Below are 25,840 nucleotides of genomic sequence, written 5' to 3' on the forward strand. Positions count from 1 at the left end.
TGAGATGAGAGACTCTTGGGGCTGGGACACCCCTGACTAAGCTGCCGTGGTTGCATGGGGCAGCAGAAAGAGGCAAGTGGCTTTGGGGCCTAGGACCCTGCCTGGCACCAGCATCAACTCACCTCACAGCTGCCCTGGGTTTTCAACTCAGGAGAGAGTCCCAAAGCTGGCACCCCTCGGACACGTGTGCTCTGACCCTGCCCTGGCTCTCCAACACTCAGGACACCTCCCTCCGCTTCCTCCCTGGGTGCTTCCTACCTCACAGGACTTGGTCTTCAGCTGAGGACATTGCACGCATCTGTGATCTCAGAATGTACCGAAGCTGCTCTGAGAGCACTGGCCGGAGTGACTCGCAGACTGCAGCTCTGGGTTCGGGGGCTCCAGACACAGGGAAGGCACTTGGGCATCTTTCCTGCTCCGTTCATGAGGCAGTGGCTGCCACATGGGCCCTGTCTGCCCCAGCTTAGGCCCCCGTCCCAGTGGCCAGGCCTGGCACAGCCCTGCCTCTCACCCAGGCTGGGGGTTCCAGCCTCCCTCTCCATAGGGGGCTTCCCCCAAGCCACATCTTACGCGTGAACGTTTTTTCTTGGCCTCCAGGAGGCCTGTGTGGGGCCCAGCTCTACAGACCCTCCTAGGCCTTTTCTACAGGGTGGACCAGGGTCTCTGAGTGGGAAGCAGCCCCCGTCAGTCGACCCTGATGATGCTAATAAACTGGTTCCTTGCACTGCCTTTGCTCTGCTCTTTTTTGCTTCTCCACCTGGTGACTCCGATGACTCGGGAGGGGGTGGCCCTCCTGGCCTGGCCCTGGAGACCAACCAGTGGACAGCCCAGGCCCTTTCCATTGACAGCCCTGGGTGGACGCTCAGCATCGACCTGTGGGTCCTGGCTAGTCCTGGGGATCCTGGGTTGAGACGTGATAGTTCACCTGTCCAGCTTGCTTACGTGGGCTGAGGGGCTGGTGAGAGACAGGTGCACACAGTGTGGCTGGGGCAGCGCATAGTGGTTGCTCCTGCTGGGGGCCTCCTGTGCAGCTGGGTCCGTTGTCAGGACAGACATGGGGGTGTGATGTGTCAGGGGTCCTGATGACCCCCTTGGAGTGGGGAAGGACAGGATGGTTGCCCCAGCGCCATAGAGGGCAAGCAGATGGCAGCCTGCCCAGTCGCCTCTTCAGCCTGGTGGGCCCTAGGATACAGAAGATCAACAGGAGGGAGGCTCTGGGGCAGGGGAGAGCTCCATAAAGGGGGACCTTCTAGAAATGGAGTGGTGGGCATCTCTGAATGGCCACACAGGGGCTGGCAGCCAGGTGGAGGAGGGAGCTGCACTGAAGGCTGAGGGCAGGAAGCCGAGACACAGGAGGGTCTGAAGGTTCCTGGGGCAGGGACCAGGTGAGAGTGTAGTGGTCTGGGTCAGGCCAGGCTGCAGGTGGAAGGGAGAAAGCTGCTGGGTGGAGGACAGGGGCTGCCCTGGGAGGGCAGGAATGCAGCCTACCCTCTGAGGAGTTCATGGCTCCTAATTTGGCATCTGGCTGTCCCTAGCTTCCCTAGACTGTGGGGCTGGGTCCACTTGAGCCTGGGTGACCCAGTACCCTAGGATCCAGAGTGGGCTACAGGGCAAGGCCAGCCCCAGGATGAAGGGATGAGACGAGCTGAGGCTGAGGGGCCACCCAGAGTGGTGGGTAGGAGTCCAGGCCCAGCTGCCCCTATAGGAACTGACATTCTTGTGAGGGCATCTGTGTAACACCCTGCGGGTGGACCAGTCCTGAGCTTGCTGCCTAGAGTGCCATCTCCCCTGGCACAGTCTCTGGATCCCTTCTTCTCTCAGGGCCCTCCACCTTTGGCCCTTCCTGCACCCAATGGGTGGCTGGAGCAGGGAGGTGGGAAGGGTGGCCTGGGGTTGGCTCATCTGGGCAGTATCCCACTCCCCGGGCTCAGGCCAACCCTTACTCCTATGCGTGGACCTGCCTGTCTTACAGATGCTGCCATCCCACCCCCAGATGCCCTGGGGCAAGTGGACCAGGCGAGCACATCCATCCAGAGGACAGTGATGTGCCCTGAGGCTCCGGGACCCACCACAGGGGAACATACCAGCCCCGGCCCCAGACCTGGGGGGCCACCTGGACTCCAGGAGGCCGGCCAGAATCCCCCAGGAGTGGAGGCTGGGGATGCACCCGGTGAGGCCTGGCAGCAGGCTGAAGGCAAAGTACTACCTGCTCCCAGGACCAACCCCACCACCCCTAACCTCCCCTCCGTTCTGACACCAACCTTGGTTAATTTGGGTGCCCATCCCATGGGGGTGAACTAGCAGAGCCTAGGGACCCCCAACATTCTGATGGCTCCACATGTTGGGGACGCTGGACAAGGCCCACCCCTCACTCAGCCTGTGAAACTAGAGGGGGGGATGGGTTCTGGGAGGTCCTTCCCACCCTGAGCATGTCTGTCCCAGGAGCCAGAGGCCTCCTGTGGTCAGCCCTCAGGGGACGGCTTGGGTACTTGGTGCTCCTGGGAGGGTGAGGAGGAAGAGGAAGAGGAGGAGAGGGGACAGAGAGAGTGAGAGGGGGAGGGGAAGGTTGTGGGGAGAAGGAGAGTGAGGAGAAGGAGGAGGGGAAAGAGGGAGAGAAGGGGAGGGGGGAGAGGAGGGGAATGGGAGGGGGAGGAGGAGGAGGAGGAGGAAAAGGAAGAGGGTGAAGAAGGGGAGGAGGAGGGGAATAGGAAGGAACAGTAAGTGAGCAGTGCCCCAGGCAGACCAGACCCCTGGGAATGTGCTATGGGGCCCCTCCCCCCAGCCCAGGGGGCTGAAGTGCACTTGCACGGCTGGAGCTCTAGGTTTGCGGTCACGGACCCTGTGCTCTTGGAGCCCCTGCTCTGCCTGTCCTCCCCTCCTCTGGACCCTGGAGGTAGATGCAGAGGCAAGTCATGAGGGATTGTCTCCAGCCCTATCCCAGGCTCCGTCTCACTGGGCCCCTTGCCTCCCACCAGGCGAGCCCCGGAAGGTGCCGCAACCTCCCTCCCACGAGGGCCTGGAGCAGAACTCTCGGGCACACGCTGAGGCCCAGGAACGCATGGTGCCCATCCGGTAACTTCCCCAGCTGGCTGGGGGATGAGGGGACATCCTGGGGGCAGGGTCGGGCACGGGGACAGGAGAGTAAGGGGTGGAATCACAGCACCCCTGCACTCTCCATACCAGACCCACCCTAAGCCCAAGGGTGGGGCAGGGAGAAGAGGCCACCCCTGGGGCAAGGGAAGTTGGGGGAGCTCCCTTCTCACCCAGGGCTGGGGACCCTGCCTGTACATCCCCTCCCAAAGAGTCTGCTGCAGCCCCCATCTTATCTTGAAGCTCTGCCTCCCATACCCCAAAAGTGGAGGGGTGGGGCAGACAGCTAACTCCACTCCATGGCCCCAGGATGGAGGGCGCTGCCTGCCCCAGGGCAGGTGCAACAGAGCTCTGGGACATCCACAGCCACGTGTTCACAGAGACGAAGCACAGGACATTTGTGTACCAGGCCAGCGACATGTGTGCCACAAGTAGGTGGGGGCCCGGCAGTTTACACGTGTGCCCGCCATGCCCTGGGCAAGGGGAGACATATGCATGGAGGGGCCTGCAAAGCCACCTGGCATGTCCCAGCCTTACTGTGGCCAGGGCCCCTGCTGCCCCTCTCCCTGCATCCCCTCAGAAGGCATCACTGGGAGGGGAGATGCAGACAGCAGTGATTTTTTTCCCCACTCAGAGTTAGCATATTCTGTGCGGCCTGCCCTCAGAGAGCCGAGGTTGAAGCAGGAGAGACAGGGGTTAGACTGAAGGAAGCACTTCCAGACCATCAGGGGCGTGGGGGGAGTCAGGATGGGGTCACCTTCACTTGGGAGGCAGGTGGGCTCTTTCACCCTGGGGTATATCTCGGGGCCTCTCTGCCCACCTAGGGTACCAGGGCACACCTGGGGTTACTGCCAGCCCACCTGGGTCTAGGTCTCTGTGAATGTAGGCCGGGGATCAAAGATTTCAATACAGGACAGGCTGTGGTGGGACAGAGCCAGGCTCCTTCCCAACGGCTCCCTCCCCTACCCCCAGGGCCCCCATCCATGCAGGTCACCATTGAGGATGTGCAGGCCCAGAGGGGCGGCGTGGCGCAATTCCAGGCTGTCATTGAGGGCAACCCGCAGCCCACAGTGACCTGGTATAAGGTAGGGACAGGCGTGGGGTGGGGGCCTGCCTGCGAGAGGGGTAGTGTGTGAAACCCCACTGGACTGGACACAGCACTCTCTGAAGGTCATGCTGGGCCGTGGTGCTGGGGTCACCCATGGTGGGCTGATGGCCTCCCTGCCCTCCTGTGTCTCCAGGACGGTGCCCAGTTGGTGGATGGCCCCCGGCTCAGCCAGCAGCAGGAAGGGACCACATACTCCCTGGTACTAAGGGATGTGGCCCAGCGTGACGCTGGTGTCTACACATGCCTGGCTCACAACGCTGGTGGCCAGGTGCTATGCAAGGCAGAGCTGCTGGTCCATGGGGGTGAGTGGGGGACCCCTTCCCAGGCCTGTCCTGGCTCCGTGCAGGCATGTGGGGCTGTGGGGATGGGGGTCCTGTGAGCTCCCACAGGCTCGGGCACTATAAAGTTGGGGGACAGAGGGACGGGGTGGTCATCTTTGCTCTCACCTACAGCTTCCCCCTCCCTGGCTACAGGCGACAGTGAGCAAAGCTCTAGGAGGAAACTGCACTCCTTCTACGAGGTCAAGGAGGAAATTGGAAGGTATTCCCCGCCCCCCATCCCAGCCCCAGGAGCCTCACCCGCTGGACCCCCACCCCCTAAGACCCTCATCCTCAGCCTCCTGGAGTTCCTACCCCAGAGTTTCCGTCCAGGAGCTCCCAGCCCTCCCTGCCACTGCACCCCTACAATCCCCACTTCAGCACTAGCAGAAGCCCACCCTCCCCCCTGGAACCCCGCCTCCACCTAGTACCTGCCTCCTCCAGCCCTCACCTTCTGGAGCCCCTGCCTCCTGCGAACCCTACCTCTTTCCGGAGCCCCCGCCCGCAGAGTACCTGCTGCCCCACACCTGCCGGGAATTCCGCCCCCTCCAGTACCCAACTCCCCAGCCCCTGCTCTCCCGGAACTTCCCTTCTCAGGAGCTTTGCCCCCTTCCAAACCCCGTGCCCCAGGAACCCCACCCCCAACGCGCTGTCCCCTCCTCCCAGGGGTGTGTTCGGCTTCGTGAAGAGGGTGCAGCACAAGGGCAACCAGATGTCCTGCGCCGCCAAGTTCATTCCCCTGCGGAGCAGGACACGTGTCCAGGCTTATCGGGAGCGGGACATCCTAGCAGGGCTGAGCCACCCACTGGTCACTGCACTGCTGGACCAGTTTGAGACCCAAAAGACCCTGATCCTCATCCTGGAGCTGTATCCCGTCTCACCCCAAGGGTGCAAGGTGGCGGGGGGAGGGGGATGTGCCCCAGACACACAGGGGTCCGGAGGGCTGCGTGGGGCCTGTGGTTTTGGTGATCCCAGCCCGGCCTGCCTCATGGGGACAGCCCGTAATGCTGGCGTTTTGATGCTTTGTGACTAACCCCCTCCCCGCCCCTGAACACACTGCACAGACCTCATAGCTCCTAGGCCTTTGGGCCAGGAATTTGGGCAGGGCTGCGTCCAGAAGGTCCAAGACGTGCCCCTGTGGGCTCCTCCTGCTCTCCACGTTGCCTTTCCAGCAGGAAGTTTGGACTTCTTACCTGGCTTCTGCAGGCCCCAAGCGCTGACGCTGCTTTGGATGCCTGCCCATGCTCCAAGGAGGGGCACACACCCTACCGGATCCATCTGCCACTCGTGGCCCCGCTGAGGGTCTCTGAATGTCGTGTGTGCTCACCACACCCCGACCTCCCCAGTCAGCGTCCCCTGCAGGGGGAGGGGGGGGGGGACACGTGGGCTCTGTGCAGAGGGGAGAGGATACCTCCGCTCCCACTCTGCTGCTGCCCACTGGCCCCAGCCCCTCTACTTGGGGCATCTTGTCCCTCCCATCCTCCTCAACTGCAAGCACCAGACTCCCTAGAATAGCCAGCCCACCCCCGCCCCACAATAAGACTCCCCCCAGGTGGTGTGAGGCTATGAGGGTTCCAGACCCTAGAGCTTTCCTTGACAGAGTCCCAGGTGCTCGTCGGAGGAACTGCTGGACCGCCTGTTCAGGAAGAGTGTGGTGACAGAGGCCGAGGTGACTGTGCTACCTGGGCTGCCCACCCACCTTCAGGGCAGCGTGCGTGCCCGGCCAGGCCTCCTGCTTCCCCTCCCCTGTCCACCTGTCCCGCAGACCAGCTCCCCAGCATAGTACTCCCCACCTCAGAGACCTTCTAGGGTATTCCAGGGCCTCACAGGGTGTTGCAGCTCCTGTCGGGCTTTCAGAGCCCTCCCGTGCCCTGGGCTCGCTTCTTCCCCATCCCAGACTGCACTGAACTAGCTGACCAGGCCTCGCCTGCTCTCCCAGTCCCCTCTTGCTTTGCACAGGCTGCTCCACACATCCAAACCTGCCCCGCCTTGGGGCTCAGAGGAATCCCCCAGCTACAGGGGTCTGTGAGGCTTTGCATGTAACCTGCCCTGCGGGACCACCGTCCCAGGCTCAGGTCTGGAGGGAGCTGGAGGCAGTGTAGGTGGGAGCAGGCAGGGAAGTAAGTAGAGGGGGTTCTCGAGGCTGGCTGTCTCACCTGAGCACCAGCTTTTGCTGCAGGTCAAGGTCTACATCCAGCAGCTGGTGGAGGGGCTGCACTACCTGCACGGCCAAGGCATCCTCCACCTGGACATAAAGGTATGCGGCTCCCTGGTGCCCCCAGAGCCAAGTGAGGGGCAGGTGGGAGCCTGGAGCCTATAGGCTGAGAGGGTGCAGGCCCAACACGTCCAAATTCCCTGTCAGGATTTCCTCGCCTCTGGGGACGGGGAGCTCACTACGTTATGACAGCCCCTTCAGGTGGGGTGCAGGTCTGATGGAGCAGAAGCTGTCCCCAAATGGTACTGAAACCTGTCCCCGGGGCTGCCCACTACCCCATGCTGGCCTCACCATCATTGTGGGGCAGCCCCTCAAAGACCCTTGAGTGTCCTCCCCAGGCCCGGCAGCCCTGGGAGTCACTTCCTTAGGGTACGGCCTCACCCACTCCCGACTCTGCCTGACAGCCCCCCAACATCCTGATGGTGCATCCTGCGCGGGAAGACATTAAAATCTGCGATTTTGGCTTTGCCCAAAAAATCACCCCGGCAGAGCCGCAGTACAGCAAGTACGGCTCTCCTGAGTTTGTGGCCCCTGAGATCATCGAGCAGACCCCTGTGAGCGAGACCTCCGACATCTGGTGAGTAGGGGGGCACCCGCTCTCTGCCTCCTCCTCCTCCTCCATGCCAGGCCAGGTCTGGGGTGACTCACGGCTGTGGTTTTTTTCCTGCAGGGCCATGGGGGTCATCTCCTACCTCAGGTGAGCAGACCCCTGCTCCTGTCAGCTGTCTCCTCCAAAGCCAGCCCAGACCCCTCCTCAGCAGGCCCACGGGAAGCTGTTGAACTGCTGGCTGCTCCTCAGACCAGAGACCCGAGACCTAAGGGGCAACTATCTTGGGAACATGCAGTCAGCCAACTCTGATAAGGGGTTTCTGCCAAGAGCTTTTCACACACACCCTGTCACAGAGGAGCTCTGCTGGGTCACGGGGCAGAGCACTGAGCTGTTTCCCTAAAGGGTATGGGTAATTTGTCCAGAGCCCCCTTACAACAGTTATTGCTGCCCTGAGGATGCTGGTGGTATAGACTGAGCCTGGATTTCCCCTACAGGTGGAGCCCTGATCCTTCCACCCCTGGCTAAGGCCAGGTGCCCCCTCCAGACTGACCCTTGATCTCTGCCCCAGGCTGAGCCTAGATCCCTACCCCAGCCTGGGACCAGATACCCACTCCAGGCTTAGCCTGGATCCCAGCTCCAAGTTGAGCCTGGATCTCTGGGCAAATCTGAGACATATGCTGGGATTCTCAGGGCTGGATGACAGTGGTGTTAAGAGGCATCTCCAGTCAGGGCTGGGAGCCCCCAGCCACCACCATCCCCATGAGACCCAGCACTCCCTGTCCTGGCAACCTGCCTCCCATGGACCCAGAAATTCAGGTCACGACTGAAGGCTAGTCACGTCTCTGCTTTCAGCCTGACCTGCTCGTCCCCATTTGCTGGCGAGAGTGACCGAGCAACCCTTCTGAATGTCCTGGAAGGGCGGGTGTCCTGGAGTAGCCCCATGGCCACCCACCTCACTGAGGATGCCCAGGACTTCATCAAGGCTGCTCTGCAGAAGGCCATGGAGTGAGTACACACGCCCTTCCCTCTGCCTGAGGTCCTCATGCTTGCCCCAGTGACCACTCGGACTGATCCCGGCCTTCCTCTCCCCACAGGGCCCGGCCCAGTGCCGCCAAGTGCCTTGCCCACCCTTGGTTCCTGGTGAGTAGGCTGAACGCGGGCTGGCCTGGCTCATGGGGAGGGAAACTGAGGCCAAGAAGAATGGGGGCCTGCCTGGGCCACAGGGTGCACCAGGGTCTCCCCACAACGTGCCTCTCTCGCCTGGGCTCCCCCAGAAGTCTGTGCCTGCGGAGGAGGCCCACTTCATCAACACCAAGCAGCTGAAGTTCCTCCTGGCCCGCAGCCGCTGGCAGGTGAGCTGTGCTGCCCTGTGGAGGGGGTGAGGGGGTGGGGTGCGGAGGGGGTGGGAGGCCAGAGAGGGGAATGAGGCTGTGCGTGCCCCTTCTGGGTCTGGGAGAGCAGGGAAGTGGGGCTGGGCATCCTTCATTTCAGGTCTTTGCTACCGGGGTGAGGTGGGGCAACATGCAACATCCCTGCCAAGATGGGGACAAACTGGCAGAGCCCTGGGCCCACGTCTTGAAATGCCCACCATTTCCTGAGCACCCCTCTGGGCCCACCGAGAGCTGGGAAGGCAGCGGGCAGCCAGCTGACGACCCCCTGTCCTCCACACCCCCAGCGCTCCCTGATGAGCTACAAGTCCATCCTGGTGATGCGTTCCATCCCGGAGCTGCTCCAGGGCCCGCCCGACAGCCCATCCCTCGGGGTGGCCCGGCACCTGCGTGGTGATGCCAGTGCCTCCTCCAGCAGCTCTTCCTCCTCCGACAACGAGCTGGCACCGTTTGCCCGGGCCAAGTCGCTGCCCCCCTCCCCGGTGACCCACTCCCCGCTGCTGCACCCCCGGGGCTTCCTGCGGCCTTCCGCCAGCCTGCCTGAGGAGGCCGAGGCCTGCCCACCCGCCGCAGCCTCGCCTCTGCCTGCGTCGCCCCAGGGTGCACAGCCCCCAGCTGCCCTGGGCTGTGTGCCCCGGCAGAGTGTCATCCGAAGCCTGTTCTACCAGCAGGTGGGCGAGGGCCCAGAGCTGGGGGGCGTGTCCACGGGCAGCAGACGGCACCCCGCCCGGCGGCGGCACCTTCTCAAGGGTGGCTACTTCTCGGGCGTCCTGCCCGGCCTTCGAGAGCCACTGCTGGAGCACCGTGCGCTGGAGGAGCAGGCTGCCAGGGAGGAGCAGGCCACCCTGATGGCCGAAGCACCCTCCCTAGAGGCCGCCCTGCAGATGCCCAGTGCAGGCGCCCATGAGGCCTCTGGCTTCAGCCGCTCCCTGGACCTTGACTGGCTGAACACGGCCAGCCCCTCTGCCAAGGCCTGCAGCGAGGGGCAGTGTTCCGCTCCGGGCCCCTTGAGCCCTCAGGGGGCCCACGGAGAGAGCATGCCTGGAGGGGATGCACGTGCCAGGGAGGAGGGGCACCCAGAGGGGTCCCTGCAGGGGCTGAGACTACTTCCGTCCACCGGTGGTGATGGGTGCTCCCCTCAGCAAGAGGGGTCATTCCAGGACAGCTGTGGAGGGCAGGCTGCCCCTTTCTTTCAACCCCAGAGGAGTCCTGCCCCGCAGGACTGTGGCACCCCTGCTGCTTTGGCACCACAACCTCCTGGCTCCTTCCCGCCAGGGCACTGCACAGAGCCCCTCTTGACATCCCCGAGCCCTTTCTTCTCAGGAAAGCCACAGGCCTCCCTCTCCCCAGCCCAAGCAAGCCCCCAGCCAGACTCTGAGAGAGGGCTGAAGGACATCCCTCTTGCCGGGAGGCCTGATCCACCCAAACCCCCAGAGCCAGCCTCCCATATGGGCGTGGAGCCCAGCCCCTCCTTGGACACTGAAGGCCTGTCGCAGGAGACAGAGGGCCTGTCCCAGTCTTCGCCCAGCCCACAGCGGCCTCAGGAGCTGGCAACCACACGGAAGTTCTCCCTGGGATGCCATGGGGGCTACGCGGGGCTGGTGGGCTACGGCACCTTTGCCTTTGGTGGGGATGCCGGTGGCATGCTGGGTCAGGGCCCCCTGTGGGCCAGAATGTCCTGGGCCGCCTCTCAGTCCTCGGAGGAGGAGGAGGAGGAGGCAGGGGCCGAGAGCCCACCACCCCAGGCCAGCACAGTGCCTCTACCTGAGGGTGGCAGGGCCCTCCCGAGGGCCTCCCAGGAGGTGAGCTCATGGGAAGACTTAAGTGGGGGCTCTCAGGTGTCGCTCGTACAGATCCGGGACCTGTCCAGGGACCTGGAAGCGGCTGACACTGTGTCTCTGGACATCTCGGAGGTGGATCCTGCCTACCTCAATTTGTCTGACCTGTACGACATCAAATACCTCCCATTTGAGTTCATGACCTTCAAGAAGGTCCCCAAGCCTGTGGAGCCAGAGCTGCCACCCTCCCCCGAGTCTGAGGCTGGGGAGGAGCTGGCTGAGCTCCCAGAGGCCACATGGCCCTGGCCGGGTATTCTGGGCCCACCAGAAAGCCTGGAGATCACAGAGGAGCCAGAGGACATGGAGGCCCTGCTCGGGGAGGCTGCTGGTGGCAGCAAGCGCAAGTGGTCACCCCCTTCCAGCAGTCTCTTCCACTTCCCCGGGAGGCAGTCACTGCTGGAGGAGCCCACAGAGCTGGGGCTACGCCGGAGAGTGAGGGCCTCGGTGGCCCATATCTCCCGCCTCCTGAGGGGCAGGCCTGCAGGTTACTACCCCCACCCTGCCCTAGGACAGGGCACATCCATGTTCCCCACTCTGCACCTTGGGGCTCCTTGTCCAAAAGGACAGCTCAGGAGCTCACCTGAGTGATGCAGGAAGCCCTCCATCTTATGCTCCCCTCCCCCACCCCTGTCCCGGTGCTGCCCACACCTCCCGGGACACAGTGGCTTGTTTTCGAGGTCACCTTTGCAGCTTCGATCCCTCCCCATGTGCATGTGAGGCCCAGTTGTAATTCAACTGCAGTTATACCCCTGCGGAAGTAGGAACCAGACCAGCCCTCCCTGATCCCTGACCCCTGGGCCCTCCCTGACCCCAGAGCCCTCAGCCAGGCCTCCCCAGGCACCTGTGGCCCCTTGAGCTGCTGCCCTTACCTGCCCGTGGTGGCCCTGCCTAGGATGGGCTGATGCTGATGGGGTAGGGAGGGTGGTGCCCTCTGCAGCAGATGTAGCTCGTTTTCAATAAGACCCCCTGGGATCTGGGCTTTTCTGCCACATGGGAATCCCACAGTTGGCCACAAGTGGCCCCAGAGCCTTCCTCCCATGCTCCCAGAGGAGCCAGGCCCCTAACGTGTGACCTCTCATGGCCACTTCCTTACTGCAGGTCTGGAGAAGGAAGGCCCCCCCAGGAAGAAGGCAGGCCTAGCTTCCTTCCGCCTATCAGGCCTGAAGAGCAGAGACCAAGGTGGGTACACTGCCCAGGGGCTGGGCCCCCACTGCAGCCCAAGGGACCTTACTGTGGGGAAAGGGAACCCTGCCAAGACCGTGCAGGGCGGAGGGAAGCTCACATCCATGGGGGCTTGAGTACACAGCGGGGGACTCTGGCGCCCCAGCAGTCACGGCCCTGCAGTCCTGGAAGCCTTCCTGGAGTAGGCGCTGGTGTTGGAGATGAGCCGGTTGGGGGTGGGGCTCATCTGTATCCCCACGGCGGGGTCCAGGCCTTGCTCTCAGGCTTAGGGTCACCTCTGAAAGCTCACCTCACCTCCCTTCCCCAGCACCATCGTTCCTAAGGGAGCTCTCGGATGAGATGGTGGTCCTGGGCCAATCTGTGACTCTGGCCTGCCAGGTGTCGGCCCAGCCAGTTGCACAGGCCACCTGGAGTAAAGGTAAAGAGCTCTCCTGAGGCTGAGGGTCAGGGAGGCAGCGGGTGCTCCTTTAGGGCATTACTCTCATTGTACAGAGGGAAACTGAGGCTCAGACAGGGTGTGGGCCCCGGGTGTGACCACGAGGCAGGGCACCTGTTGGGAGCTTCTCTCGAGGTCCACTCTATCCTGCTGCAGATGGGGCTCTTCTTGAGAGCAGCAGCCGCCTCCTCATCTCCTCCACGCTCAAGAACTTCCAGCTTCTGACCATCCTGGTGGTGACTGCCGAGGACCTGGGCGTGTACACGTGCAGTGTGCGCAACGCGCTGGGGACGGCGGCCACCACAGCCATTCTCCGGAAGGCAGGTGCGTAGGCCGAGCAGGGCGCAAGGAATGTGATGCTCGCCACCCAGGCATCCACATCCTGGCACTACCGGGGCCTGGAGGGGTCACAGAAGGCGGTAACCGGCTCTGCAGACCGGGACTCCCGGGAGGGACGCAGGAGGCAGGGTGACAGAGCTGGCCAGGCCCTCTCCCTGACACCTCTTTGGGTGCTCCTCTCCTTGCATTTCCCACGGTACCTCCCTCCCTGTCTCTCCAGCAAATGCAGGAAGAGGCGGCTTCCCATTTTGTTTCTCTATTATAGTCAAACCATGCTCTCAAAACACAGCGCTGGGGTGTGTTTCTGGGGGAGCCAAGATAGAGGCTGCAGGCCTAGCTCTCAGACCTCTGACCTGGTCCCCAGAGGAGGCGAACCCCCACATGCCCTGCACCACAGCCCAGCAAAGTAGAGGCCCCTCTGACTAGAGCCTGGGATTGGTGGCGGGCTGTGAGCAAGGGCCATTCCATGGGGTTCCTGGGTGGGCACCAGTGGGAGGGGAGGCTGGCGGGGTTGGGTAGAGCAGACACCTCCTGAGGCCCCTCAGAGGAGAGGCGCTGAGCCCCTCCTACTAGTCAGCATTGGAAAGGACCTCTGAATGAACTGGACCAAGTGAGGGTGGGCTCAGGGGCCTGGCAGCAGGGTGCAGGAGGATGAGGCGGGGCTGGCTGGGGCTCAGAGCTTCATTAGAGAGCTCCTGGGAGCCCGCCTCAGATTGCTGACTGTGGGCCCTGCAGAGCGCCCCTCTTCCTCCCCACGCCCCGACATCGGGGAGGTGTATGCGGACGGGGTGCTGCTGGTCTGGAAGCCTGTGGAGTCGTATGGCCCTGTGACCTATATCGTGCAGTGCAGCCTGGAAGGTATGGGGCCACTCCTGAATCCTCACATCCTGGGGGACCCCAGGGTCGCTGTGGGGGGATCGTGGGGAAGTGCCTGGCTGCTCTGCGCCCCTGGGTGGCCTGCGCAGGCCTCTCCACCCTGACACGGAGTGGGGAGGCCTTGGGCTGCCTCTCACCCGCTCCTGTGTGGCCCAGGTGGCAGCTGGAGCACGCTGGCCTCGGACATCTTTGACTGCTGCTACCTCACTGGCAAGCTTTCTCGGGGCGGGGTGTACACCTTCCGGACGGCCTGTGTCAGCAAGGCGGGCATGGGCCCCTACAGCAGCCCCTCGGAGCAGGTCCTCCTGGGAGGGCCCAGCCACCTGGGTGAGCCACTCTGCAGGGCTCTACGGAATGCGCCGTGCCACTTCAGTGAGTCACACGCTCACTTGGCATGGTTGGTTCTGCCTGCTAGGCCCCCCCACCCACAAATGGCCTGAGGAATGAGAGGTCAGAGTGTTCGGGGGTTCAAAGAGGGCCCCCCTGTCAGGTTGCCTGGGAAGGGGTGATGGGAGAAAAGGCTGGGGGAGATGGGGCTGCGGGGGTGCCCTCCGCCAGTCATCGGCTTCCCCTTCCCACAGCCTCTGAAGAGGAGAGCGGTGCCTCCGGGCCAGCCCAGCCCCTCCCCAGCATGCAGACCTTCGCCTTCCAGACACAGATCCGAAGGTGCGGGCCCTCTGGGGAGGGCGTGTGGCAGCGTCATGGCCTCCTCCTCCCCACTAGCTCTTCAGGCTTCCACCCCAGCCCCATCCTCTCTCCCCTCTGATCACTTGCACCTGCATTTGCCTCAGCGCATCTGCCACCCCGTCCTGGACCTCTCCCCTGGGCTTGCTTCTCTGAGATTGGGAAGGAGAGTGGGGTCCGGCCTGGGCCACCAGGCGGGCTGGCTCCTCACCAGCCTGGCCCGTGCTTCCTCCCTAGGGGCCGCTTCAGCGTGGTGCGGCAGTGCCTGGAGAAGGCCAGTGGACGCGTGCTGGCTGCCAAGATCGTGCCCTGCCACCCTGAGGACAGGACTGCCGTGCTGCAGGAATACGAGACCCTCAAGGGCTTGCACCACCCCCACCTGGCACAGCTGCAGGCTGCCTACCTCAGCCCCCGACACCTGGTCCTCATCCTGGAGCTGTGCTCTGGGCCTGAGCTGCTCCCTTGTCTGGCCGAGAGGTGAGAGGGCAGGGCCTGGCCTGGATTCCGGGCTCAGGACCTGGCCGCCAGCACTGTGGTCCACCTCCGGCCCACCTCCTGGCCCCGCCTGCACCGGCCAGCCAACCAGAGTGGCTCAGCAGAGCTGGGCCTTCCCTCCTAAGCCCAGCAGGGAAGTCTGGTGCTTGCCCGTGGCCCCTCGGCTGTGGACAAAGCCTGGGTGCCCCTCCCCACGTGCCCCTTAACTGGCCCTCTGCCCCCAGGTCCTCCTACTCGGAATCAGAGGTGAAGGACTATCTGTGGCAGATGCTAAGTGCTGCCCAGTACCTGCACGCCCAGGGTATCCTGCATCTAGACCTCAGGTCTGAGAACATGATTGTCACAGAGTACAACCTGCTCAAGGTCATCGACTTTGGAAACGCCCAGAGCTCCGCCCAGGAGAGGGTCCTGCCCTCGGAGAGTTTCAAGGACTACGTGGAGACCATGGGTGCGCAGGGCGCAGACACCAAGCCTGATCTGGGGGAGGGGTGCGCCAGGAGCAAGCCCTTCCCCCAGCCCTGTCTCCCTGCCTGCTCCACTGCAAACACCCAGCCCCTCACCTGTGACCCCCACCCATGCCGTCCCCAGCTCCGGAGCTCCTAGAGGGCCAGGGTGCCATCGCGCAGACCGACATCTGGGCCATAGGTGTCACGGCCTTCATTATGTAAGTCTCCACGTGCCCTGTGGGCTGGGAGGGCTGGCTGGAAGGGCAGGCCTGGGGTCCACCGAGGGTGACCCAAGGCCCCTGTGACTCCCATCCATTGAGGGTGACCTCAGTCACTTGACCCCCACCCACTCAGGTTGAGCGCTGAGTACCCGGTGAGCAGCGAGGGAACGCGAGACCTGCAGAAAGGCCTGCGCAAGGGGCTCATCCAGCTGAGCCGCTGCTACGCGGGGCTGTCCGGGGGCGCTGTGGCCTTCCTCCGAAGCACGCTGTGCGCGCAGCCCTGGTAGGCACCCCCACCTACCCTGCCTGGCCCATCCCCCTATGACCTGACCTGCCCGCCGTGGGCGGGAGCACGGCTAACGCCACCCTCCCGCGCGCTCCAGGGGCCGCCCAAGCGCGTCCAGGTGCCTGCAGTGCCCGTGGCTGACCGAGGAGGGCCCCGCCAGCTCCCAGCCTGCGGCCGTGACCTTCCCCACCGCAAGTCTGCGCGCCTTCGTGAGAGAGCGCGAGAAGAGGCGGGCGCTGCTGTACAAAAAACACAACCTGGCCCAGGTGCGCTGAACGCCTGGCCCTGCGGGACCGCACCTCTCAGTCTTTCAGGACTCCCTTCATATGCACACACACATCAATAAAAAGCAGAACTGGATGAGGCGCTCTCTGTTTCATTATTTTGTTTGAGGGAGGGGGTGAGGGCCCTGCCACCTTCCTGGTGTTTGGTGGAGGGTAGAACTGCCCTTCTCTGTCCCGGCTGTGTGCCCGCAAAGACTTCATTAGGACTAGAGCCCTCTGAACCAGTTCAATGTGGAGCCAGCTGCATACTCTTGCGGGCGTGTGCGTTTCTACTAACCGTGTCAGTGCTGCATCAGACATGGACACAAGCCCAGGTAGTTTGCTGGGAAAACCTGATTGTGGGCACGTATCAAGGATTCCGACTTGTTCCACCACAGCACCATTCCTGGGGTGGGGGAGGAGCTCAAGCTGGAGCGCGTGGACAGCAGACACTACCCTCTTAGTTCTCAGCGAGTCTCACAGACGTGGTGACGGAGACACGCCGGTGAATCCAGCCCTCCTCGCTTTCCCTGCCTCCAGACAACGGTGTCCGCACACTGGACATCCACCCCTTAGATCTTACTTGAACACAAAACACTTCATCTAAAAACCGAACATCTCCAAAAGTGAACTGCCACCCTGCCCCGCTCCCACATACACACACACTAACCTTCTGCAGACTCAGTAAACGTGGCCACTCAACTAATCCTTAAGCCCAACCGCCTGGGTCCTGGGCACTGCGACCTTACATTGCCACGTCAGCAGCTGACCCCACTCCACCCCCTCACTGGCTCACCTGGCAAGGCAGGAATGGAGGTGGGAAGGGAGCCAAGGTGGGCGCAGGCTCTGTGCTCTCTTGGGCTGGTAGGGTTCTGCTGTTAGCAGTGAGGCTTCTCCCTTAGCTCTTCCCATCCGCATTCCTCCCCCGCCCCCCGCCCCCCAACGTGGCTCCACCCCTGGCCCGTCATCAGCTCCACACCACTCTCCTATCCTCTGTGCTCTACCTATTCATCCCTCCCTCTTTCTTAACCCCTGGCAACCGCTGAAAGGATTTTTGTTTTTCTTTTTCTTTTTAACTATCTCCATAGTTTTGCCTCTTCCAGAATGTCATATGGTTGGAATCATACGGTATATAGACTTTTCAGATTGGCTTCTTTCACTTAGTAATAATTTAAGGCTCCTCCAGTTGTTTCATGGCTTGATAGATAATTTTTTTCTTCAATTTTATTTTTGTAGTAATAAATTTATCATCTTAAGTGTTTTAAGAGTACAGTTCGGTAGTTATATATTCATAATGATTGCAACCATCACCACCATTCAGCCCCAGAACTCTTTTCATCTCATAAAACTGAAATTTTATATCCATTAAACACTAATTCGCCATTCTCCCCTCTCCTCTGCCCCTGGCACCCACCATTCTACTTCCTGTCTCTATGAATTTGACTACTCTAGGTATCTCGTGTAAGTGGAATCATACAGTATTTGTCCTTTTGTGACTGGCTTATTCGCTTAGCATAAGGTCCTCAAGATCCATCCATGTTATAGCATATGGCAGAATTTCCTTGCTTTTGAAGGCTGAATAATATTCCATTGTATGTATATACCACATTTCACTTATTCATCGATGTACACTTGGGTTGCTTCCATGTTTTAGCTAGTGTGAATGTTGCTGCTATGAACATAGCGTACATTTATCTCTTCTAGACCCTGCTTTCAATCCTTTTGATTATATACCCAGAAGTGGAATTGCTGGGTCATATAGTAATTACATTTTTAATTTTTTGAGGGAACTCCCTAGGGTTTTCCACATTGGTTGTATCATTTTACTTTCCCTCCAACAGCACAGAAGGTTTTCAGCTTCTCTACATTCTCATCAACATCTGTTGTTTTCTGTTGGTTTTTTTTTTTTTTTTTGGATAGTAGGCTATTCTAATAGGTGTGAGGTAGTATCTCATCGTAGTTTTGATTTGCATTTCCCTAGTGATCAGTGATACAGAGCACCTTTTCATGAATTTATTGGCCATTTGTATATCTTCTTTGGAGAAATAATCTATTCAACTCCTTTGCCCATATTTGAATCATGTGGTTTGTGTTGTTGTTGAGTTTTAGGAATTTTTTATATATTTTGGATATTAATTCTTTAGATGTATGATTTGCAAATATTCTCTTCCATTCTGTGGATTGCCAATTTACTTTGTTGATATTATCATGTGATGCACAAATTTTTAAAGATTTACCTAAAGTCCAATTTGTCTATGTTGTCTTTTGTTGCTTACAACTTTTGTACCATAGTCAATAAATAATTACCAAGTTCAATGACAAGAAGATTTCACCCTACATGTTTTCTCCTAAGAGTTTTATAGTTTTAGGTCTTACACTTAGGTCTTAGGTCCATTTTGAATTAATTTTTGTATATGGTGTTCAGTAAGGGTCCAACTTCATTCTTTTGCACGAGGATATCCAGTTTTCCCAGTATCATTTGTTGGAAAGACTGTCCTTTCCCCTTTGAATGGTCTTGGCACCCTTGTCAAAAATCATTTGACTATATATGCAAGAGTCTATTTCTGGGCTCTCTATTTTAATCCATTGGTGTATGTGTCTGTCTTTATGCCAGTACCACACTGTTCTGATTACTGTAGATTTTCAGTAAGTTTTGAAACCAGGATGTGTGAATCCTCTAGCTTTGTTCTTTTTCAAGATTGCTTTACCTATTGGGGTCCCTTAACTGCCATTGGATTTTAGGATAGGTTTTCTTATTTTCTGCAAAAAAAATGTCATTGGGATACTGATAGGGGTTGAATCGAATCTGTCGATTGCTTTGGGCATTACTGACATTTTAAAAATATAAGATCTTTCAATCGATGAACATTGGATATGTTTCCAGTTATTTATGTCTTCTTTATTTCAACAAGGTTTTTTTAGTTTTCATTGTACAGTCTTTCACCTCCTTGATAAAGTTTATTCCTAAGTGTTTTATTCTTTTTGATGCCACCGTAAACTGAATGTTTCCATAATTTTCTTTTCAGATTGTTCATTGTTACTGTATAGAAATGCAACAGATTGTTGTGTGTTGACTTTGTATCCTGCTACTTTGCTGAATTCATGTATTAGCTCTAACAGATCTTTTTGTGGAATCTTTAGGGTTCCTTACATATAAGATCTTATCATTTGCAAACAGAGGTAATTGTATTTCTTTCTTTCCAATTTGGATTAATTTTATTTATTTTGCTTACCTAATTGCTCTGGCTAGAACTTCTAGTACCATGTTGAATAGAAGTGGTGAAAGTGGGAATCCTTGTCTTGTTCCTGATCTTAGAGGGAAAAACTTTCAGTCTTTCATCATTGAGTATGATGTTCACTGTGGGTTTTTCATATATCACTGTTATTATGTTGAGGTAGTTTCCTTCTATTCCTACTTTGTTGTTGTTGGCCTTTTTTTTTTTATCATGAAAAGGTGTTGAATTTTGTCAAATGGTTTTTCTGCATTAAGATGATCACATGTTTTTCCTCCCTACATTATATTAATTTAGGGATGGATCAGTTTGTGAATGTTAAACCATCCTTTCATTCCAAGAATGAGTCCCACTTGGTCTAGTGTATAATCCTTTTAATGTACTGTTGAATTCAGTTTGCTAGTATCTTGCTGAGGATTATTGCATCAGTATTCATCAGGGATATTGGTCTGTAGCTCTCCTGTGGTGCTTTTGTCTGCCTTTTATATCAAATTAATGCTGGCCTCATAGAATGAGTTTGAGAGTGTTCTCTCCTCTTCATTTTTTTTGGAAGTTAATGGAGAATTTGTTTTAATCCTTCTTTAAATGTTTGCTAGTATTCACCAGTGAAGCCATGCGGTTCTGTTTTTGTTTTTTTTCTTCCTTCAGAGGTTTTTGATTACTGATTCAATCTCCTTACTAGTTACAGGTCTGATCAGATTTTCTAGTTCTTCATGACTCAGTAGGTTGTGTGTTTCTAGGAATTTATCTATTTTTCTAGATCATCCAGTTTGTTTTGTACAATTGTTCATAGTATTATCTTATAATCCTTTTAATTTCCTTGGTATCATTTGTAATGTCCCCTCTTCATTTCTGATTTTTTGTCTTCACTCTTTATTTTCTTAGTCTATCTTAGGGTTTGTCAATTTTATCTTTTTTTTAAAAAAAAAGTCTTTATTTCATTTTTTTCTATTGTTTTTATATTCTCTATCTCATTTATTTTTGCTCTTATTTCCTCCCTTCTTCTAGCTTGAGGTTTAGTTTGATCTTCATTTTCTAGTACTTTAAGGAGAAAATATAGGTTGTTGATTTGAGAGCTTCATTCTTTTTTAGTGTAAGTGTTTACACCTATAAACCTCCCCCTTGGCACTGCTTTTGCTGCATTCCATATGTTTTGGTATGTTGCAACATTTGGTATGTTGCATTGTTGTCTCAATATATTTTCTCATTTCACTTTTGATTCCTTTTTTGACCCATTGGTTGTTTAAGAATGTTTTGTTCAATTTCCATATATTTGTGAATTTTCCAGTTTTTCTCTTTCTTCTACTATCGATTTCTAATTTTATTCCTTTGTGATTGGAAAAGATACTTTGCATGATTTCAATCTTTAAAAAATTTTAAGATTGGTTTCATAGCCTAACATGTGATCTATCCTGGAGAATTTTCCATGTGCACATGAGAAATAAGTATATTCTACTCCTGTTGTGTGGAGTATTCTATATATGTCTGTTATGTGCAGTTGGTCTACAGTATCATTCATGCTTACTATTTCCTTATTGAGCTTTTGTCTGGCTATCCATTATTGAAACTGTGGTATTAAAGTTTTCTACTACTGTTGTAGATTTGCCTATTTCTCCCTTCAATTATGTCAGTGTTTGCTTCATATACTTAGAATTTCTGCTGTTTGATGTATGTACATTTACAATTCTTACATCTTGGTGAATTAACTTTTTCTTCATTATATGATGTTCTTCTTTGTCTCTTGTGAAGGTTTTTGAATTAAATTCTATTTTGTCTGTTATTAGTATAGCCACCCCTGCTCTTTTTTTGTTAGTACTTGATGGACCATCCTTTTCAATCCTTTAGCTTTTAACTTCTGTACGTTCGTAGATCTAAAGTGAGTCTCCTGTTGACAGCAAGAGTCAAATCCAGTTGTTGTATCCATTCAGTTGATCTATGTCTTTTTATTGAGAAGTGTAATCCATTTTCATTTAAAGTAATTAATGATAGAGAGGACTTATTATTGACATTTTGCTATTTGTTTTCTGGTATTGTATTGTAGTATTTCTGGTATTGTATTGTAATATTTCTGTTATTTGTATTGTAGTTTTTTGTCCCTCATTTCCTCTCTTTCTCCCTTTCTTTGTTTCATTAATTTTTATAGAGAAAAAAATTCACTATAAAAATTGTTGTGAAAAAATGAGAAGTGATTCCCTTCTCATTTCTTTTTTGTATATTCTAAGAATATTTTATTTATACTTGTCATCGGGATTACATAAAACAGTTTAAAGTTATAACATCTATTTTAAGCTGATAACAACTTAATTTAAATAACATACAAGAACTCTACACCTTTACAGTTCCACCCCCATTTTATGATATTGATTTCACAAATTATATCTCTATATATTGTACCCATTAAGATAAATTTATAATTATTTTTATATTTATCTTTTAGAGCCTATAAAAGAATTTAAAGTGGAGTTATGAACTAGAATTATGATAATACAGATTTTAATATTTGTCCATATTATCTTTACCACATAACTCATTACTTTTGTATGGCTTCAAGTTACTGTATAGTGTCCTTTAATTTTAACTTAAAGGACTTCCTTTAACATTCTTATAGGGCAGGTCTAGTGGTAATAAATGCCATCAGCCTTTGTTTATCTGGAAATGTCAAAATTTCTCCATTTTTGACTGACAGTTTTTCTGGACACTGTATTTTGTGTTTCAACACTTTGAATATATCATACCACTGCTTTTTGGACTGCAAAGTTTCTGCTGAGAAATCTGCCTATAATCTTATAAAGACTCCCTTTACATGATGGGTAGCTTTTCTTTTACTGCTATCAAGACTCTCTTTTTCTCTTTGACATTTGAAAGTTTGATTATAACCTGTCTTGGTGTGAGTTTCTGTGGATTTATCTTAGATTGGATTTGTTGAACTTTTTGAATTTGTATGTCTATTTCTTTCCTCAAATTTTGGCTGTTTTCAGTTGCTATTTCTTCAAATAATGTCTGCTCATTTCTCTCTCTCTTCTTTTTTGGAACTCCAGTAGTGTGAATGTTAGTCCGTCCACCTGATGGTGTCCTACAAGTTCCTTAGTCTCTGTTCATGTTCTTTGTTCTTTTTTCCTCCCTTTTTGCTCCTGATTAGATGATTTTAAATGATCTGTCTTTAACTTTACTGATTCTTATTTGCCTGTTCAAGTATGCAATTGAACCCCTCTAGTAAATTTTTTCAAATCATTTATTGTGTTCTTTACCTCCAGAATTTCTGTTACATTCTTTTTTATAATTTCTGTCTCTTTGTTGGTATTCTCATTTTGTTCATGCATCATTTTCCTGACTTTGTTTAGTCAACTATCTGTGTTCTCTTTTAACTCATTGAACATCTTTAAGACAGTTGGTTTAAATTCTTTATCCAATAACTCAGAGACCTATGTTTCTTTAGAGTCAGTTTCTGGAGATTAATTTTGTTTCCTTGAATGGGCTATGTTTCCCTTTTCTTTGTGTGCTTTGTGATCTTTTATTGAGATTTGGGCATGTAAAAATAGTCACCTCTCCAAGTCTTTATGGACAAGCTTCATAAAAGGATAGACCTTTACTTATCAGCTTGGCATAGAGGCCAGGTGCTTTTAAACCGTTTCTGGGGTTGCTGTTTGCTTTTGTTCCAGTTCCTGGTAAATACAGTTGCTTTTAAATGCCTTTGATTACCTACTATTTTCTCCCCTGTGTCTTCTCAGAATCCTAGCAGTTCTCTTGTGTTCCTCTGCCCATACCCTCTTGCCCCAAGGCACACATGTAACTATAGACTTCTTGCAGCTCTAAGGTACCACCGTGCCAACTGCTTCTTTCAACAGCCTCCAACCAGGTATCCAAACTATGCCACCGTTGCCATCAGTACTTCAAGTCAGAAGACAGAAACCACTCCCTCAGGCAGCTCCCAGACAAGCGAGAATGTTGCAAGCCATTTCCAGTGTTTTCTTTTTAATCCAAAGGGAGGAGCTGGGAATAGAGCAGGTTCCACTTGATTGAGCTGTCCTGTGTCAGAAAGTGGAAGAGGCAATGGTAAGAAAATGCCACAAAATTTCCTTTTTGTGGATTTCTTCACATTGTCTACATAGACAATCAAGTCATTTTCGATGAGGACAAGTTTCATTTTTTCTCATCTGTACACCTTTTTTTCTTTAACGTATTTATTGGAGTATAATTACTTTATATTGTTGTGTTAGTTTCTGCTGTATAACAAAATAAATCAGCTATATGTATACATATATCCCTATATATCCTCCCTCTTGCATCTCCCTCCCACCCTCCCTATCCCACCCCTCTAGGTGGTCACAATGCACCGAACTGATCTCCCTGTGCTATGCGGCTGCTTCCCACTAGCTATCTATTTTACATTTGGTAGTGTATATATGTCAATGTCACTCTCTCACTTCGTCCCAGCTTACTCTTCCCCCTCCTTGTGACCTCAAGTCCATTCTCTACATCTGCATCTTTATTCCTATCCTGCCCCTAGGTTCATCAGACCATTTCTTTTTTTTTTTTAGAGTCCATATATATGTGTTAGCATATGGTATTTGCTTTTCTCTTTCTGACTTACTTCTCTCTGTATGACACATTCTAGGTCCATCCACCTCACTACAAATAACTCAGTTTTGTTTCTTTTTATGACTGAGTAATATTCCATTGTATATATGTGCCACAGCTTCTTTATCAATTCATCTGTTGATGGACACTTAGGTTGCTTCCATGTCCTGGCTATTGTAAATAGTACTGCAATGAACATTTTTGTATATTTCTCTTTTTGAATTATGGTTTTTCTCAGGGTACATGCCCAGTAGTGGGATTGCTGGGTCGTATGTTAGCTCTATTTTTAGTTTATTAAGGAACCTCATACTGTTCTCCATAGTGGCTGTACCAATTTACAGTCCCACCAACAGTGCAAGAGGGTTCCCTATTCTCCACACGCTCTCCAACATTTATTGTTTGTAGATTTTTTGATGATGGCCATTCTGAACGGTGTGAGGTGATACCCCACTGTAGTTTTGATTTGCATTTCTGTAACAATTAGCTATGTTGAGCATCCTCTCATGTGTTTCTTGGCCATCTGTATATCTTCTTTGGAGAAATGTCCATTTAGGTCTTCTGCCCATGTTTGGATTGGGTTGTTTGTTTTTTGCATATTGAGCTGCATGAGCTGCTTGTATATTTCGGAGATTAATCCTTTCTCAGTTGCTTCATTTGCAAATATTTTCTCCCATTCTGAGGGTTGTGTTTTCGTCTTGTTTATGGTTTCCTTTGCTCTGCAAAAGCTTCTAAGTTTCATTAGGTCCCATTTGTTTATTTTTGTTTTTATTTCCATTTCTCTAAGAGGTGGGTCGAAAAGGATCTTGCTGTGATTTATGTCATAGAGTGTTCTGCCTATGTTTTCCTCTAAGAGTTTTATAGTCTCTGCCCTAACATTCAGGTCTTTAATCCATTTTGAGTTTATTTTTGTGTATGGTGTGAGGGAGTGTTTTATTTTCATTCTTTTACATGAGGCTGTCCAGTTTTCTGAGCACCATTATTGAAGAAGCTGTCTTTTCTCCATTGTATATTCTTGCCTCTTTTATCAAAAATAAGGTGACCATATGAGTGTGGGTTTATCTCTGGGCTTTCTATCCTGTTCCATTGATCTATATTTCTATTTTTGTGCCAGTACCATACTGTCTTGATTACTGTAGCTTTGTTGTACAGTCTGAAGTCCAGGAGCCTGATTCGTCCAGCTCCGTTTTTCTTTCTCAAGATTGCTTTGGCTATTCAGGGTCTTTTGTGTTTCCGTACAAAATTTTTTGTGAAAATTTTGTTCTAGTTCTGTGAAAAACGCCATTGGTAGTTTGATAGGGATTGCATTGAATCTGTAGATTGCTTTGGGTAGTATAGTCATTTTTACAATGTTGATTCTTCCAATCCAAGAACATGGTATATCTCTCCATCTGTTTGTATTGTCTTTAATTTCTTTCATCAATGTCTTATAGTTTTCTGCATACAGGTCTTTTGTCTCCTTAGGTAGGTTTGTTCCTAGGTATTTCATTCTTTTTCTTGCAATGGTAAATGGGAGGGTTTCCTTAATTTCTCTTCAGATTTTTCATCACTAGTGTATAGGAATGCAAGAGATTTCTGTGCATTAATTTTCTATCTTACTACTTTACCAAATTCATTGATTAGCTCTAGTAGTTTTCTGGTAGCATCTTTAAGATTCTCTATGTATAGTATCATGTCATCTGCAAACAGTGACAGTTTTACTTCTTTTCCGATTTGGATTCATTTTATTTCTTTTTCTTCTGTGACTGCTGTGGCTAAAACTTCCAAAACTATGTTGAATAATAGTGGTGAGAGTGGGCAACCTTGTCTTGTCCCTGATCTTAGACGAAACGGTTTCAGTTTTTCACCATTGAGAACAATGTTGGCTGTTGGTTTTTCATATATGGCCTTTATTACATTGAGGTAGGTTCCCTCTATGCCTACTTTCTGCAGGGTTTTTATCATAAATGGGTGTTGAATATTGTCAAAAGTTTTTTTCATCATTGAGATGATCATATGGTTTCTCTCCTTCAACTTGCTAGTATGGTTTATCACATTCATTGATTTGCATATATTGAAGAATCCTTGCATTCCTGGGATAAACCCCACTTCATCAGTGTGTATGATCCTTTTAATGTGCTGTTGGATTCTGTTTGCTAGTATTTTGTTCAGGATTTTGGCATCTATGTTCATCAGTGATATTGGTCTGTAGTTTTTTGTGTGTGTGACATCTTTGTCTGGTTTTGGTATCAGGGTGATAGTGGCCTTGTAGAGTGAGTTTGAGAGTGTTCCTCCCTCTGTTATATTTTGGAAGAGTTT

At 53.0% G+C, this 25,840-nt stretch overlaps 1 protein-coding gene across 1 annotated transcript; it reads left to right on the forward strand.

Annotated features, from left to right (window-relative positions):
* The first annotated feature begins 54 nt into the window (after positions 1-54).
* On the forward strand, positions 55-15,746 carry LOC137759003 (obscurin-like). Its single transcript, XM_068534933.1, has 29 exons — positions 55-72; positions 649-942; positions 1,822-1,873; positions 1,973-2,170; positions 2,976-3,072; positions 3,400-3,521; positions 4,063-4,175; positions 4,332-4,500; positions 4,672-4,738; positions 5,182-5,382; positions 6,124-6,184; positions 6,695-6,772; positions 7,135-7,307; positions 7,401-7,427; positions 8,133-8,285; positions 8,375-8,420; positions 8,555-8,632; positions 8,956-10,990; positions 11,605-11,685; positions 11,996-12,106; positions 12,281-12,448; positions 13,199-13,321; positions 13,496-13,666; positions 13,921-14,005; positions 14,261-14,500; positions 14,743-14,966; positions 15,107-15,182; positions 15,319-15,468; positions 15,569-15,746. The coding sequence occupies exons 1-29, from the start codon at positions 55-57 to the stop codon at positions 15,744-15,746; spliced, it is 5,589 nt and encodes a 1,862-aa protein (XP_068391034.1).
* The last annotated feature ends 10,094 nt before the right edge of the window (positions 15,747-25,840 follow it).

The sequence above is a fragment of the Eschrichtius robustus genome, chromosome 2 (assembly GCF_028021215.1).
Source record: "Eschrichtius robustus isolate mEscRob2 chromosome 2, mEscRob2.pri, whole genome shotgun sequence".
Classification (NCBI taxonomy): Eukaryota; Metazoa; Chordata; class Mammalia; order Artiodactyla; family Eschrichtiidae; genus Eschrichtius; species Eschrichtius robustus.